This window comes from Podarcis pityusensis (assembly GCF_964106645.2).
Source record: "Podarcis pityusensis genome assembly, chromosome: 4".
Lineage (NCBI taxonomy): Eukaryota > Metazoa > Chordata > Lepidosauria > Squamata > Lacertidae > Podarcis > Podarcis pityusensis.
This window is the reverse complement of record NC_138027.1, coordinates 94,585,821-94,599,804: the sequence shown is the minus strand read 5'-3', so window position 1 is coordinate 94,599,804 and position 13,984 is coordinate 94,585,821. Positions and strand designations below refer to the sequence as shown.

The window sequence follows — 13,984 nt, the reverse complement described above, 5'->3', positions numbered from 1 at the left end:
GAGGGCTCAGGATGCAGACAAAAAGGGGAAAGACACCCAGCTCGTCAGAAAGGTACCAGGATTGGTGCAGAAGTTTGGGGGGGAGCCCAAAGACTATCATGGCTTTCGGACAGAGATGCAATATGCCCTCAATCTGCAGTTTGATGAATTCCCTGACGAGGAATCACGAGTGGCTTTCGTGATTGGGCATCTTGAAAAGGGGGCGAGAGACTGGGTTAGACCCCTGATGGCAGCGAATAGTGACGTCCTAAAGGACACGATGAAGTTCTTTCGCGCCATGGATCTGATGTTTTCCAGCGATATTGAACAGGGAGTGGTCCGCAGACAGTTAATGGCTTGCAAACAGGGGAGCCGATCTGTCCGTGAGTACTGGACTGAGTTCACCATGTTGATCCATAAATTGGGGTGGGATCTATCGGCGGAACCCATTCAAATGCTCTTTGAAGAAGGGCTTTCTTCGGCTGTGAAAGACGAACTTTCCCGGGCGCCCAGGGCGGAGTCTATGGACCAGCTAACCAAATCAGCGCTGACCATAGGAGCGCGCCAGGAGGCGAGAGCATTGGAGAGGCGGGAAGGGAAGGGGGAACGTTGGAAGGAGTTCCGCATTCCAGACATTCCAGAGCCAACTTTCCCGCCGGCAGAGCCGATGGAAATCGGAACAGCGCGCGCGCGCGCAGTTTCAAAGCCCAGTGAGGGGGGAAAGAAGGAGGGAAAAGGCGCCCGGAAATGCTATCTCTGCCAACAGCCAGGTCACTTTGCCAGAGTCTGCCCCCAGAGGAAGGAATGGCAAGGGATGGTAGGAGCTGTGGAGGGAAGAGAGGAAGAAATACCGAAGCAAGTAAAAGCCAACGCCTGGCTGCCACCGTCGGGGCACAGCAGCCAGGCCAAAGAGCAGTGAAAGTGCCCACGCCAGAACCTCCTAAACCCGCCCTAGTGATAGAAGTGGCGCTAGAGCTGCCAAACGGACACCCTCTAAAGATAAAGGCGCTGTTGGACTCAGGCAGCTCCTGCAATTTCATGAGCAAAGAGTTTGCAGCTGAACACCAGATACAGACGATCCCTTTAAGCAACCCCCTGCAGGTGACCACGATCGATGGCAGGGAGCTGTTGGGAGGAGAAGTCAGCTTGCAGACCGTCCCAATGATAATGAAGGTGGCAAGGCACACCGAACTGATAGCGTTTAATGTGGCCACCTTGGGAGGAGCTCCCATTATATTGGGGATGAGCTGGCTAGCGTTACATGATCCGCTGGTGGGCTGGCATCAGAGAGTGGTTTCTTTTGGTTCAGCACATTGCTTAGAACACTGCAAAGAGGGAAAGGGTTTGGCAGGGGCCCAAGCCACCCTAGCAGGGACTGAAGTAACGGAGAACGTGAAGGTACCACGACAATACGCAGATCTCCGCGACGTCTTCAGCGAAAGGGAAGCTGACCAACTACCCCCGCATAGACCCTTTGACTGTCAAATCAATTTACTCCCTGGGGCACAGCTCCCTGTAGGCAAGCTGTACGCCATGTCAGACAGAGAGATGCAGGAGCTAAGAGAGTTCATTGACAAGAACCTGAAGAGAGGGTTCATCAGAGAGTCCAGGGCGGTGGGGGGCAGCCCAGTGTTTTTTGTGGATAAAAAAAACACGAACAAGCCGAGGCTTGTGTGTGACTTCAGGGCCTTAAATGCAGTGTCAGAACCAGTGGCTTTCCCTATGCCCAGGATTGACGACATTTTGACAAGGGTCAGGAAGGGAAAGATTTTTACTAAACTGGACCTAAGGGGGGCGTACAACCTGATACGAATAAGGAAGGGGGATGAATGGAAAACCACCATGTTCACCCCTTTGGGGGCATTTGAATATTTAGTTATGCCCTTCGGCCTACAAGGAGGCTCCGCGTGCTTTCAATCGTTTATGAACCACGTCCTGGGGCCTTTGCTTTACAAGAATTGTGTGGCCTTCTTAGACGACGTGTTGGTGTATTCTGAGAATGAGGAGCAGCATGTGAGAGACGTCAGAGAAGTGTTGAGCAGGCTGCAAGCCAACCAGCTGTGGGTGAAACTGGAGAAGTGTCAGTTTCATACCAAGGAGGTGGAATTCCTGGGGTATCGCCTGTCAGACAAGGGATTGGCCATGGATCCCGGCAAGGTCCAGGCGGTGCTGGAATGGAAAACACCCAAAACAAGGAAGGATGTGCAGAGGTTCCTAGGATTTGGGAACTTCTATCGTAAGTTCATCCGAAACTTTGCCCACCTGACGGCGCCCATTACGGACTGTCTCAGCAGTAAGAAGAAGTTCGTTTGGACTGAGGAGGCGGAGCGAGCATTTGAGGAACTAAAAAGGGCCTTCGCCTCGGAACAACAACTCCTGCATGTGGATTTACAAAAACCGATGAGAGTGGAAACTGACGCATCAGACAGAGCGATTGGGGCGGTGCTTCTGCAGCCAGGGAAGGAGGAGTCAGAGTGGAGACCGTGTGCCTTTTTTTCGCGAAAGCTGAACAAATCCGAGAGGAACTACACGGTGTATGACCGAGAACTACTAGCCATTCATGAGGCGTTCCGGAGATGGAGGCACCTGCTAATTGGCGCACAACATAAGGTGCAAGTGTGCACTGACCACAAGAACCTAGAGTATTGGAGGACGGCACGAGTGCTCAACCAACGGCAAGTGAGATGGGCCCAGGAGTTCTCCAAATTTAACTTTGAGATTTGTTACGTGCCAGGCCCAGAGAACATTAGGGCGGACGCTCTCTCACGCAAACCTGAATATTTGGAGGGGGAGGGAGCACCCGAAGAGAGACATGTCATTCCAGAGGACCGCTGGGTGTGTGGGGCGGCATTGGTGGGACAAAGAGAACTGGTAGAGGAAACAGAGAATGATGAATACGCCCAGAATAAGCTCAGAGGTCTTAGGGGTGAGGGAGAGGAACCAGGGGGTTTCGAGGAAAGAAATGGAGCTTTGTATTACAAAGGGGCACTGTATATCCCTGAAGGAGACTTAAGGGGGAGGGTACTCAAGCAGTTGCACGACAGCCCCACGGCGGGGCATTTTGGACAACACAAAACCATGTGGTTGGTCACCAGGGAATTTTGGTGGCCTAAGGTGAGGGAGAGATGGACTCTGAGGAGGAGGAGTACTTCGAGACCAGGAACCGCAACAGGTGGAGAGAAGTGTTCGGGACATCGGAAGATGAAGGAAGTTCATTCCGGGGTTTTGCCTCCTCACCGCCCGTAGAGGAGGGGGCGAGAGGGGATGAAGGGGGCCCTGGAGGGGAGGTGGATGTCAGGGAACTGCCATCGGAAGGAAGGGAAGTGAAAGGGCTCACACAGGTTGGGAGAGACTCAGCAGCTGAAGAGGGAACCAGTAGGGGGAGAGGAGCTGAGCTGAGGGAAAGGGAGCTGGAGGGATGGCTCAGAGACACTTCCAGCGAAAACAGTGGGGAGGTTTCAGGACCTCCTGTAGGGACACCCACTCCTCGCCGGAAACTGTCACGCAGAGAGTCCAGAAGACGTGTTTCCGTTAAGGAGCTTTTATGTTGGAAGCGATTCCGAAAGCAACCACTGTCGGAATCTGCCAGCGACTGACGGAGCCATGTTTAAGGGGCTCCGTTACAGACAGAGGTTTGCAAACTTGACCAAACTCTGAGGGACTAGGATTTTACACACAAGCAGCTCATCGTCCCATCACAACAGGTATAGATTTAATATCTTCCAGTGGCATCAATCTTAGCACATTATAGCTCATAGTTCAACTAATTGGGCTTGGAAAGGTAAAAAAATGGAAGGAACATTCTTCACAGTTTTATCATTCATTGTTTTATCAGGTCCATTTCCTCCACTTTGGACAGGCACCAGAGTGATTGTCTCCATTAAATTTAAATCCATACCTGTAATTTCAGATACTCTTCCGACTATACTAAGAATAATAAGCCTTTTTCAGTTTTCGAAACAACTTGGGTATTCATTTGGGATGATTTTGCTGGTGATTGTCTATTTTATTTATCTCTGCAGGTCTTTTCTGTCTCTCTTTTTATCTCTTCCTACCTTGTTCCACCCCCTGCCTTTTTAAAATTAATTTCAAAATTATGCCTTTAAGCAGAAACACTACTTTTCCTACTTTCTAGCAAACAAGACCATGATTAGTAGAGCTGCATTGTGTTTTCATTCAAATGAAACAGCTAAAATAGGCAGTGTCATCTTCATGAGTGAGTAAATTTAATATAGTATCCCAGTTTTTCTTTCTTTTGTAAAATAGAAGTTTCCATCTGATATTCATTTCTGCTTTTTGGAGAAACAAGCTTAGATTAAAGCATCATCACTGGTCCTTTTTTGTCTTCCGTGGAATTAAATGAAACAGATCCATTTCAGTACTTAATTTATTTAGATTTCTAGCTCATTCTAAAATAAGGGCTTAGGGAAGTAACTGCACTAAAAAGAACTATGACAAAAGCTGACAAATAAAAATGGTTTTAAATAAAAAATGCCTTAAACCAGCCTAAACTGAAACAAACACATAATCTTGGATGTATTAAATTTGTCAAGAACTGGATTTTGTCGCTTGCTGGGAGATGTCAAAAGTTCAGTCATGTCATGTCAAAAGTTCAGTTTAAATCAACAGGACTTGGGTTACAATTCTATATCCACTTACCTGAGGGTAAACACCACTAAATTCAGTGGAACCACTAAATTCAGTAGACATTATTAGATTGTACTGTTAGAGCAAAACTCGACATGGCGTGAGAGCTCTGTGAAGGGATTCCCTATTGCCTCTTCCCCACTCCTGCACAAACAATCTACAGCAGCGGTTCTCAACCTGTGGGTCCCCAGAAGTTGTTGGACTATAATTCCCATCATCCCTGAGCTCTGGCCTTGCTAGCTAGGAGTGATGGGAGTTGTAGTTCAACAACATCTGGGGACCCACAGGTTGAGAAAGGCTGATCTGCAGGGTATGTGGCTGCATCTGGGGGAAGGTTTGCTTAGTTAACCTTTTCTTTCCAAGCCATTTCCTTAATAGATATTATGTCCTGATGCTTCCGCCAGGAAAATGACACAGGGTGAAAGAGTTAAGCCCACTGCCTGATCCTCTCCCTGCCTGGGTTGAGAACCCCCAAGCTTCTTGGGGATCATTCACGGGTGACTCATGACAACCATGGGGCTGCCCGCCCCCCATCCTGTGATGGGTCACACACTTGTCATGGTCAGATCACTTCCTGGTGAATGTGTGCCTCTGCATGCTTCCCCCTCCTTCCCTCTGAAACCTCTGGTTCAGGAGTTGCCTTCCATGCATGGTGAGCAGGGAAGAAGCCCAGGAGCCTAAGACCTAGCATCTATCTCACTACACATGGAGGTAAGAGGGGAAAGTCCCAGGTACGGCCAGAGGCTTACTTTTGTTCTAATGCTAAAGACCTACAACCACTCCGCTTGCAGGTAAAGCTGAGAAACAACTGCAGCTTAATGTGATGGAAAATATTTCACTTCCTCCATGCAAATTGCTACAGAGAACAGCATTCGCTACCTTAAACACATCCCTACAATTTGAATAAGCTTCTATCACAAGTAATGACATTTTTATTGGGCTCTGAAGTTAGTGGCTCAGAAGAACAAATAAAACAAATGCGGCACCTCCATATAATCTTCTGCATAATTTTCACCCTTTGGACCTTTATCTTGACCTGCTTCTGTCTGTCTGTCTGTCTGTCTTTTTGCTATTCCTCTGTTTCCTGATTATTAGAACAGGCCCATTTGGTGCATATCCTGGAGCCCATAGAGGAGCTTCCAGAGGATGGAGAAGGTAATGGAAGGGCCGATCAAATCATCTGTGGCCTAACGTGGGAAATGTTTACTAGGAATACTAATGTACATGTTTATATGTTTCCCAGAGTATCAATCACGTAGGCATGTTTTCATACTGCATGGTAAATTACATTTTCAAGCCCTACGCAGAGCTAGGCACCGCAATATTTCCGCCGTCACCTTCCTGAAAGTAGATTGCTCCTCCTCCTTTCCACTAATTCCCACCACCCACTTCCCCGAAAAGCCAGTTCCAGTCCTTCCCATGCTTCTGGGCAGCTCTGACTGTGCCACTGTTTCAGTTTCCATATAGTGTGAGAACAAAATGTGAGCCTGCTTGTTACAGCTGTTTCTGAGCAATAGGAGTTTCATTTTAGGCTCTTCCTCCTAGCAGAAAATTCATACCCAAACGCAATTGTCATCTTCCTGTACCTCTTCACTTTCTTGCTGGGGTGGCCAACGTGGACCCCAGCTCCCATCATTCCTGACCATTGACCATGATGGCAGGGACTGATAGGAGTTGTAGTCTAGCAGCATTTGGAGGGCACCATATTGACTGCCCCCGTTCCTACGGTACTTCCTTGCCTATGTTGGCAATTGTTTCAGGAGGAGAAGGGTTGGCAGGCAGGACTTGTGATCACAGATCCCTGGAACATAATAAATTGCTATTATTCTCTTGTTACGGTTACTACAGTAGCTCTTTCCGGCAGATAAAGCGTTTTCTTCTTATCCTTTATCCTTGCATAAACCAGTGAGATGAGAGTGCCCAGTGTTTTTGATGGCCAAGCAAAGATTTGAACTTTGATTTTCCACAGTCAAGCTATAGTAATAGTAACTATTATTATTATTATTTTTCTTATTACCCCACCCCACTCTATCCAATTCTATCCAAATTAAAAAGCCAGATTAATCGGGCAGAATTAAAAATAGCCTTATGATATGCCTATGCTTATGCATATAATATATTTCAAGAAGGGTTTTAAGTATTGTTCTGTGGTGTTGTGTTTTATATGTTTATGTGGTAATCGACTCTGGAATGCTATGGGATGAAGGGCGGTTTAAAAATGAAATAATAATAGGTTTCTAACTTTTTAATGTAGTTTTTTGAAGGCAGTTCTTCTCTTTTGCCTCTTAAATTGTTGTGGGCTTAGCATATATTGATATTACAGTATCGTTGTAAAGAAAACTATCTGTTCTGTTTCAGAAACAGAGAAACATGAGCCCAAAGCAGGGAGGAATAAGCACCATATAGCACATTCTTTGAAGAGCACTCCTTCAGTACCAAGAGAGCTGAGATCTGTTTTGGAGCAGACCCTAGCAGAGAAACTGGAATCCTTGGGAATTAAATCAGTAAGGCCACTTTATAGTATTTAGGTGATCGGAAGATACTTCTCTCCCTTTTAGTTCCTTAACTTCCTCTTTCAGTCAACCTGGGACAATCAGCAATTCAAAATCACTGAGGGCACCACTGTTCTTCTTGTGCTTTTTCTTAGACTTTAGTGTAAGATTGCAACACCTGCAGTAATGTGTTTGTTCTCACGTGTTTGCAGTCTCACACTACTGTTGGTTTTACTTACCCTCAAAGCAAAATTTATGCCTGTATCTTGTTGATCAACACACTCCCATATTTTTTCATTTACGTCCACCAAGAGACAGGGAAGGGAGAAAACACGGGCGCAAACGTTTAAGTTCTACGAATTTCAGCTGAATTGTCACCTGTCACAACAAGCCACAAACCATGGCCTATGAGCATGGCTGAATTGCACCTGCTTTGGTCCTCCCTGCTAATGCATAGAGAAAACAAATCACGATCCTCGGATTTGCATGCTGTCTGAACCAGGGATCATGGTGTGAGAGGTGAGTGCTGCCAAAGCCAGCATAGATAAAACTCCAGGCTCGCCGCCAGTTGCTGTCTTTTAGATTTATTTACAAAGTTCAAAAAGGTTTCCAGAGCTTCAAAGCATGTCCGTCTCTGTCTGATTAGATGCCTCGAATGGCTTTTTTTTCTTACTTCCCCTTCCCCAGCAGGCGGAAACCCCGCCTCCTATCTCCTCTGTTCAAAGGATAGCTAGTTCTGGGCTGAGCATCCCCCCTCCCTGCCTCTTCTTCGCTGTCAGAAGAGAGGCTGCTAATTAGCTCGTTCGGCTCTCTATAAGTGCTCCTCTCCCCCCTTGGGTCTTTTGCCGTGTGCATTTCCCTGACACATGGTTTGCTTTGCTTAAACAGAACTCTCAGTAAGCTAAGAACAAATGTTGTCTTATTGTGGTTTGTTTGGAGTAGACACAATGCAAATCCCTGGTTTGGAAGTACTGCTAAGCCGGGGATCATGGTTTGTTTCCCTCCCGACATGACCTGGGAGGACTGAAGCCAGCACAGTTCCCTCACGCATGGCTGGTCATAGTTTATGGCTTACCACAATGTGTGAACATAGCCAGCAACTCATTAAAGTGCTTAACTTGGGTTGAATTATGCATATTAAGTAACATTCAGTTTAAATCTTCAGTAATGAAGTAGTAATTAGAAGGATAAAATCTGTTTAGTTTGTAAAGAGAATTTCACATACTGAGAGTGATAGTTTATGGGGGGAAATCCTCATCATTCCAAAGAAATAAAAAGAGGGAAGTAAGATGACTATTATTATTATTATTATTATTATTATTATTATAAAAATACTATATATTTCTGCTGGAGAAAACATACCAAGTTTAAAGTTTTTCAGATGGACTCTGAAGACAAAATTTCCCATAAATCTCATTTGTTTACTGGATTCAAAACTGGGATTTTTATTTTTAGGGAGAAGTGTGATTATAATATCTAGAATCACCGTCTCATTTAAACGAAGCTTGTATTTCTTAAAACACAAATACAGAGTCAGAGTTTGAATAATACAGACATTAGGAAGATGACACCATACTTTTAGGAAAAGAAATGCTTCTTAAATAGTGCCACCAAAAACCACATAGGGTGAAGATGTCAGTGCCATTGAATAAAAAAAGGTAAAAGCCTACACCAGAAGTAGAGAACCTTCTTTCTGTCAAGGACCATATTACCTTGGGGTTAATCTGCCAGGGGCTGGAATGGGTTGGTCTCTTTGGTAGAAAGGGAGCTGTCCATGGAGGCGCAGGTCAATTCTGTGTCCAGGGCAGCTGTTTATCAGCTCCACCTGGTACGCAGGCCGAGACCCTACCTGCCCGCAGACTGTCTTGCCGGAGTGGTGCATGCTCTAATTATCTCTCGCTTGGACTACTGCAATGCGCTCTAGGTGGGGCTGCCTTTGAAGGTGACCTGGAAACTACAACTAATCCAGAATGTGTCAGCTAGACTGGTGACTGGGAGCGGCCGCCGAGACCATATAACACCGGTCTTGAAAGACCTGCACTGGCTCCCAATACGTTTCCGAGCACAACTCAAAGTGTTGGTGCTGACCTTTAAAGCCCTAAACGGCCTCGGTCCAGTATACCTGAAGGAGCATCTCCACCTCCATCGTTCTGCCCGGACACTGAGGTCCAGCGCTGAGAGCCTTCTGGCGGTTCCCTCGCTGCGAGAAGCCAAGTTACAGGGAACCAGGCAGAGGGCCTTCTCGGTAGTGGCACCCACCCTGTGGAATGCCCTCTCACCAATATCAAAGAGAAAAACAACTACCAGACTTTTAGAATCCATCTGAAGGCAGCCATGTTTAGGGAAGCTTGTAATGTTTAATAGACTATTGTATTTTAATATTATGTTGGAAGCCGCCCAGAGTGGCTGGGGAAACCCAGCCAGATGGGTGGGGTATAAATAAATTATTATTATTATTGTTGTTGTTGTTGTTGTTGTTGTTGTTGTTGTTGTTATTTTATTTAAAATAAATAGTAGGCAGGGCCACACGTTCTCTTTTTCTGTCTGTCTCTCTTTGTTACACATTTGCTACAGCATCACCTTGTAGGGTCCACACAAAAGCAACATCCTTCCCCAGGATAATTTGTATGATTTTCAAAACCGCGTTTCTGGAAAAGGGAAGCATTATTGCTTTTTTTAAAAGCAGAAAGTGATTTGCATTTTATTTCCTGCATATCAGAATGAAACTTTTCATCTTTCGCAGGGAGTTCATGGTATCCCAAGTGATCATTTGAACAGGGTCTTAATGTCTGTGGAATCTGCTAGAGAAGAAAGGAAGAAACAGATCCCCGACATTCATCTTATTCGGGAGCAACTCCAGCAGCAAGTCAACTTCAGGGTTATGTCTTGCAGCAGACTTTATTCCAGTTCTTACCTTTCTCCAGAAGGTGTGCTAACTTCCCACCCCTCTCCCTGCCCCAACCCACCCCCACTGCTTTCAGGTGTCTGGAGGTCAAACCACCATGTTACTTATAACTCGAGACAACGTAAACGTGGGCCTGCTTTCATGTGCAGTGTGTTAAAGGTTTTGTTAACAAGTTAATGTTCAAAAGCAGATCAGCTGTTTGTCTTTGGACCCATTAATTAATCGGTGAGCCATTTACATTTTGGTACCAGCGTTGTTTGAGGGCAGTGGATGAGGGCAGCATTTGGACTAGAAAACTGGTCCCTAGCTCATGTGGAATCTGAAGTACCGTATTTTTCGCTCTATAAGACGCACCAGACCACAAGACGCACCTAGTTTTTGGAGGAGGAAAACAAGGAAAAAAATATTCTGAATCTCAGAAGCCAGAACAGCAAGAGGGATCGCTGCGCAATGAAAGCAGCAATCCCTCTTGCTGTTCTGGCTTCTGGGATAGCTGCGCAGCCTGCATTCGCTCCATAAGACGCACACACATTTCCCCTTACTTTTTAGGAGGGAAAAAGTGAGTCTTATAGAGCAAAAAATACGGTAATTTTTTAATGAAATGATTTTAAAATGTTGTCTTATTTTATTGTTGTTAGCCGCCCTGAGCCCGGCTTCGGCTGGGGAGGGCGGGATATAAATAAATTATTATTATTATTATTATTATTATCATCATCATCATCATCATCATCATCATCATCAAAGAGGAGCAGGTATGAGCTTCCTCAGAATCTGCCTGAGCCTCCTTAAGCAAGTCATCACCACAGTTTTACGGCCCCAGTGTTGAACACATTCTCTGATACAAGATGTCTGTGTGAACTGCAATCGATAATCCTTTCACAGATTTATTTAAACTATTGTTAAAAACTCCCAACTTACTTGTTTAAGGACTACATGTTATTTAATTAGCAGTTTATACATTCTTGACCAAAGCTACTGTACAATGTATAACTACTTATTCATAAAAAAGTGGAAATCCCGTTACCTGAGGTATTGACCAATCGGATATTACGCTCCCTTAGCACATTTTGCAACATGCTTCTAGCCTTAGGGGCCAGAGGGCACTTTTCTGGCTCAAGATGTATAGCTAATGCCTCTTTTGTGAAACCTGTGCCCAATATAGAGAAACATTACTAACATTTCTTGTGAGCACAGCTTTCCCCCGCATTCTCTGTTATTCATTAGAGCATTTTTACCCCATCTTTCCTTTGTTGTTGTTGTTGTGTTTAAAAAATGTGCACTGAAGGAGGCTTGCGGTGTAAAAATTGAAAAAACAGTAGCAAAAAACCAAACCTGGAATGCAAAATAAACAGGGACAGCCAGGTGACTTTCTAAAAATTCAAAGGAACTCAGAGCACAGAAACAGCCAAATGTCTTCTGAAATGAAAATGTATTCCTGAGATGATGACGAATAATCAAGGAGGAAGCCAGGCAAGCTTCCTTACTTGGGCAGGTCTATTGGACACAATTCAGCTGGCAAAGTAGAAACTGAAAATGTGTCTGTCTTTCTTGTTTCTTTTGACATTGTTCCGTGGGGTATATCTTTATTGTTGTTGTTGATTGAATTTATATACCGCCCTATACCCGGAGGTCTCAGGGCGGTTCACAGAATAAAATCAAAATATAAAACCACAAAATACATAATCAAAATAAAAACAACAACGCAATAACCCCCCACCCCCAAAAAAACACATTTTTAAAAAGGGCATAGGGTCCTCACAACATTTAAAGTAAGATAATTAAACCTGGAAAGGAGCCACTCATTGGAAAGACCATGATCTCAGAAATGTCTGTGGCAATATTTATTGGCAACCAAATTGGCCAGGCGCCTTTCTGATACAAAGACAAAAATAAGAGTGGGGGGAATTAGCTTTGGTTGTTGGGCAGATGTAATACTATTGCTTCATCTTCCGTAAGGGAAAGGCCTGTATCTAATGTTGCAAACAAGTCCTCTTTGCTGAGTTTCATCTTCTTTCTTCTTGGTACTGTTTCTACCACTGATGCGCTTCCACCAGAACATTGTTTTGAGTATTTATAACCTGTGTTTCATTGCAGCTAAGAACAGGGTAGCTCATTTGGGAGGTTCGCTGTCAACTGTGTTACCCAAAGCAGCAAAACGTCCATCTGTTGCCAAACGCCCAACCGTACAAAGACCAGTCGCTGCTGAAAACACCCCCGCACCAAAGTAAGAGGAACTGTTCAGTAAAGTTTTGTTTGAGTGTTTGGGGTTGTCCGTATTATTGGAAGCAGCCTTGTGGAGCACCTGAAGATGTCTGTATTATTCATCCGCTGGGAGAGATGTACTGGCTGCTGATTGGCTGCAGCTCCGTATTGAAAGCCTTGTTACTAACACAGAAAGCCCTGAGCAACTTGGGATCAGGTTACCTGAAAGGCCCCTGACCCTGGATAGACATTTAAAATTTCTTAGATCAGGGTTTGCCAGACTTGGGTCTCCAGCTGTTTTTGGACTGCATCATCCCTGACCACTGGTCCTGCTAGCTAGGGATGATAGGAGTTGTAGTCCAAAAACAGCTGGAGACCCAATTTGGCAAACCCTGGCTTAGATCATCTGGGGAAATTCTACCCACGGCTCCATGTCCTATAGAATATTACAGAGCATGTCCATTTTTTGCCATTGCCCCTGTTCTGTGGAATGCCCTTTTCTCTTCCATACATGACACGTTGTCTATTAGCTGCTCTCTGCATCTTTAGAAGGTCTATCATTTTCCCCGGGCTTTCACAGGTCCCTAAGATTGGATCCTGTTATTTCTGAGTTCTCGATTTTATAATATTGTTTTTATTATGATGTTGTGTTTTTTTTGGATCACAGGTTAGGGTTTTCCCAAACTTTTTCAATGTTAAAAGTTTGTAAATGCTTTTAAATAAAAGAGAAAGAAAAAAGACAAGAAATGAAAGAACGGAAATAGGTGTATTGATTTATTTCCTCTGGCCCCTCAAAAGTATCTTTTAACAAGATAGCGAAACCGTCATCCTTCTGCAGGGAGGGGAGCAATTAAAAAGCGTTTACTACATTATTCTTGCATTGCAGGGGGTTGGACTAGATGACTCGGGGCCCCTTCCAATTCGACGATTCTATGATTTAAATATATTTGTGACATTCATAAACCTCTTCTGAAAGGCAATTGCCCAAAGCAGAATACAGAATCTGAGTACAGCGTACAGAATCTGCAATATAGTAGATAACAAAAGTTGTAATTTTTGTTATTGTTCCTTCCAGAACCAAGAAGAGCGCTTTGGGAGATGAAATCCCCAAAAAGCTGCATAGTATTACGTAAGTCTTCCGTTTGGTTTCTGTGCGCAATATTCTGAACTCGATTTAAACAATGCAAAGAAGAAATGTCAAATTGTATACATGCCACTTTACCTAAGGTTCAGGTTTGCCAGTTGCTTGAAATGGTGAGGCAAAGAATTGGGGATGGACAAGTAAGCAATAGAGGCAGAACAAAAGAACAGGAAGGGGAGAGGCAGAGTGGTGTGCAGGATACCACCCCAAATGGAAGTGCTGCTAGCACTCCTCTAATCCCATGGCCCTCATCAGAAACTATTCACAGATTTCTACAACCATGGTGGCTGGAAGTCTCTTTTTTTAAAGGCATGGTGAATCAGATTGTGTAGTGAAACCCAAGGCAGATGTATAGCTATGCTTACTTTGCGCATGCTTACTATAGGTATGGTCAGGGGTTCAAATCCGCACAACGGGGTGAGCTCCCATTGCTCTGTCCCAACTCCTGCCAACCTAGCAGTTTGAAAGCACACCAGCACAAGTAGATAAATAGGTACCACTTCGGCAGGAAGGTAAGCAATGTTTCCATGAGCTCTGGTTTCTGTCACGGTGTTCCGTTGCGCCAGAAGCGGTTTAGTCATACTGGCCACATGACCCAGAAAGCTGTCTCTGAACAAA

The 13,984-nt window shown here is 44.8% G+C and overlaps 1 protein-coding gene across 4 annotated transcripts in view; it reads left to right on the top strand.

Annotated features, from left to right (window-relative positions):
• DZIP1 (DAZ interacting zinc finger protein 1) overlaps positions 1 to 13,984 on the top strand; it is a 37,945-nt gene that overhangs the window by 17,387 nt on the left and 6,574 nt on the right. For all 4 annotated transcript variants that reach the window (XM_081003008.1, XM_081003007.1, XM_081003006.1 and 1 more), the window contains 4 exons: positions 6,985 to 7,130; positions 9,862 to 10,045; positions 12,118 to 12,247; positions 13,301 to 13,354. In XM_081003008.1, the coding sequence (XP_080859134.1) occupies positions 6,985 to 7,130; positions 9,862 to 10,045; positions 12,118 to 12,247; positions 13,301 to 13,354 (514 nt within the window). The remainder of the gene's footprint in view (positions 1 to 6,984; positions 7,131 to 9,861; positions 10,046 to 12,117; positions 12,248 to 13,300; positions 13,355 to 13,984) is intronic.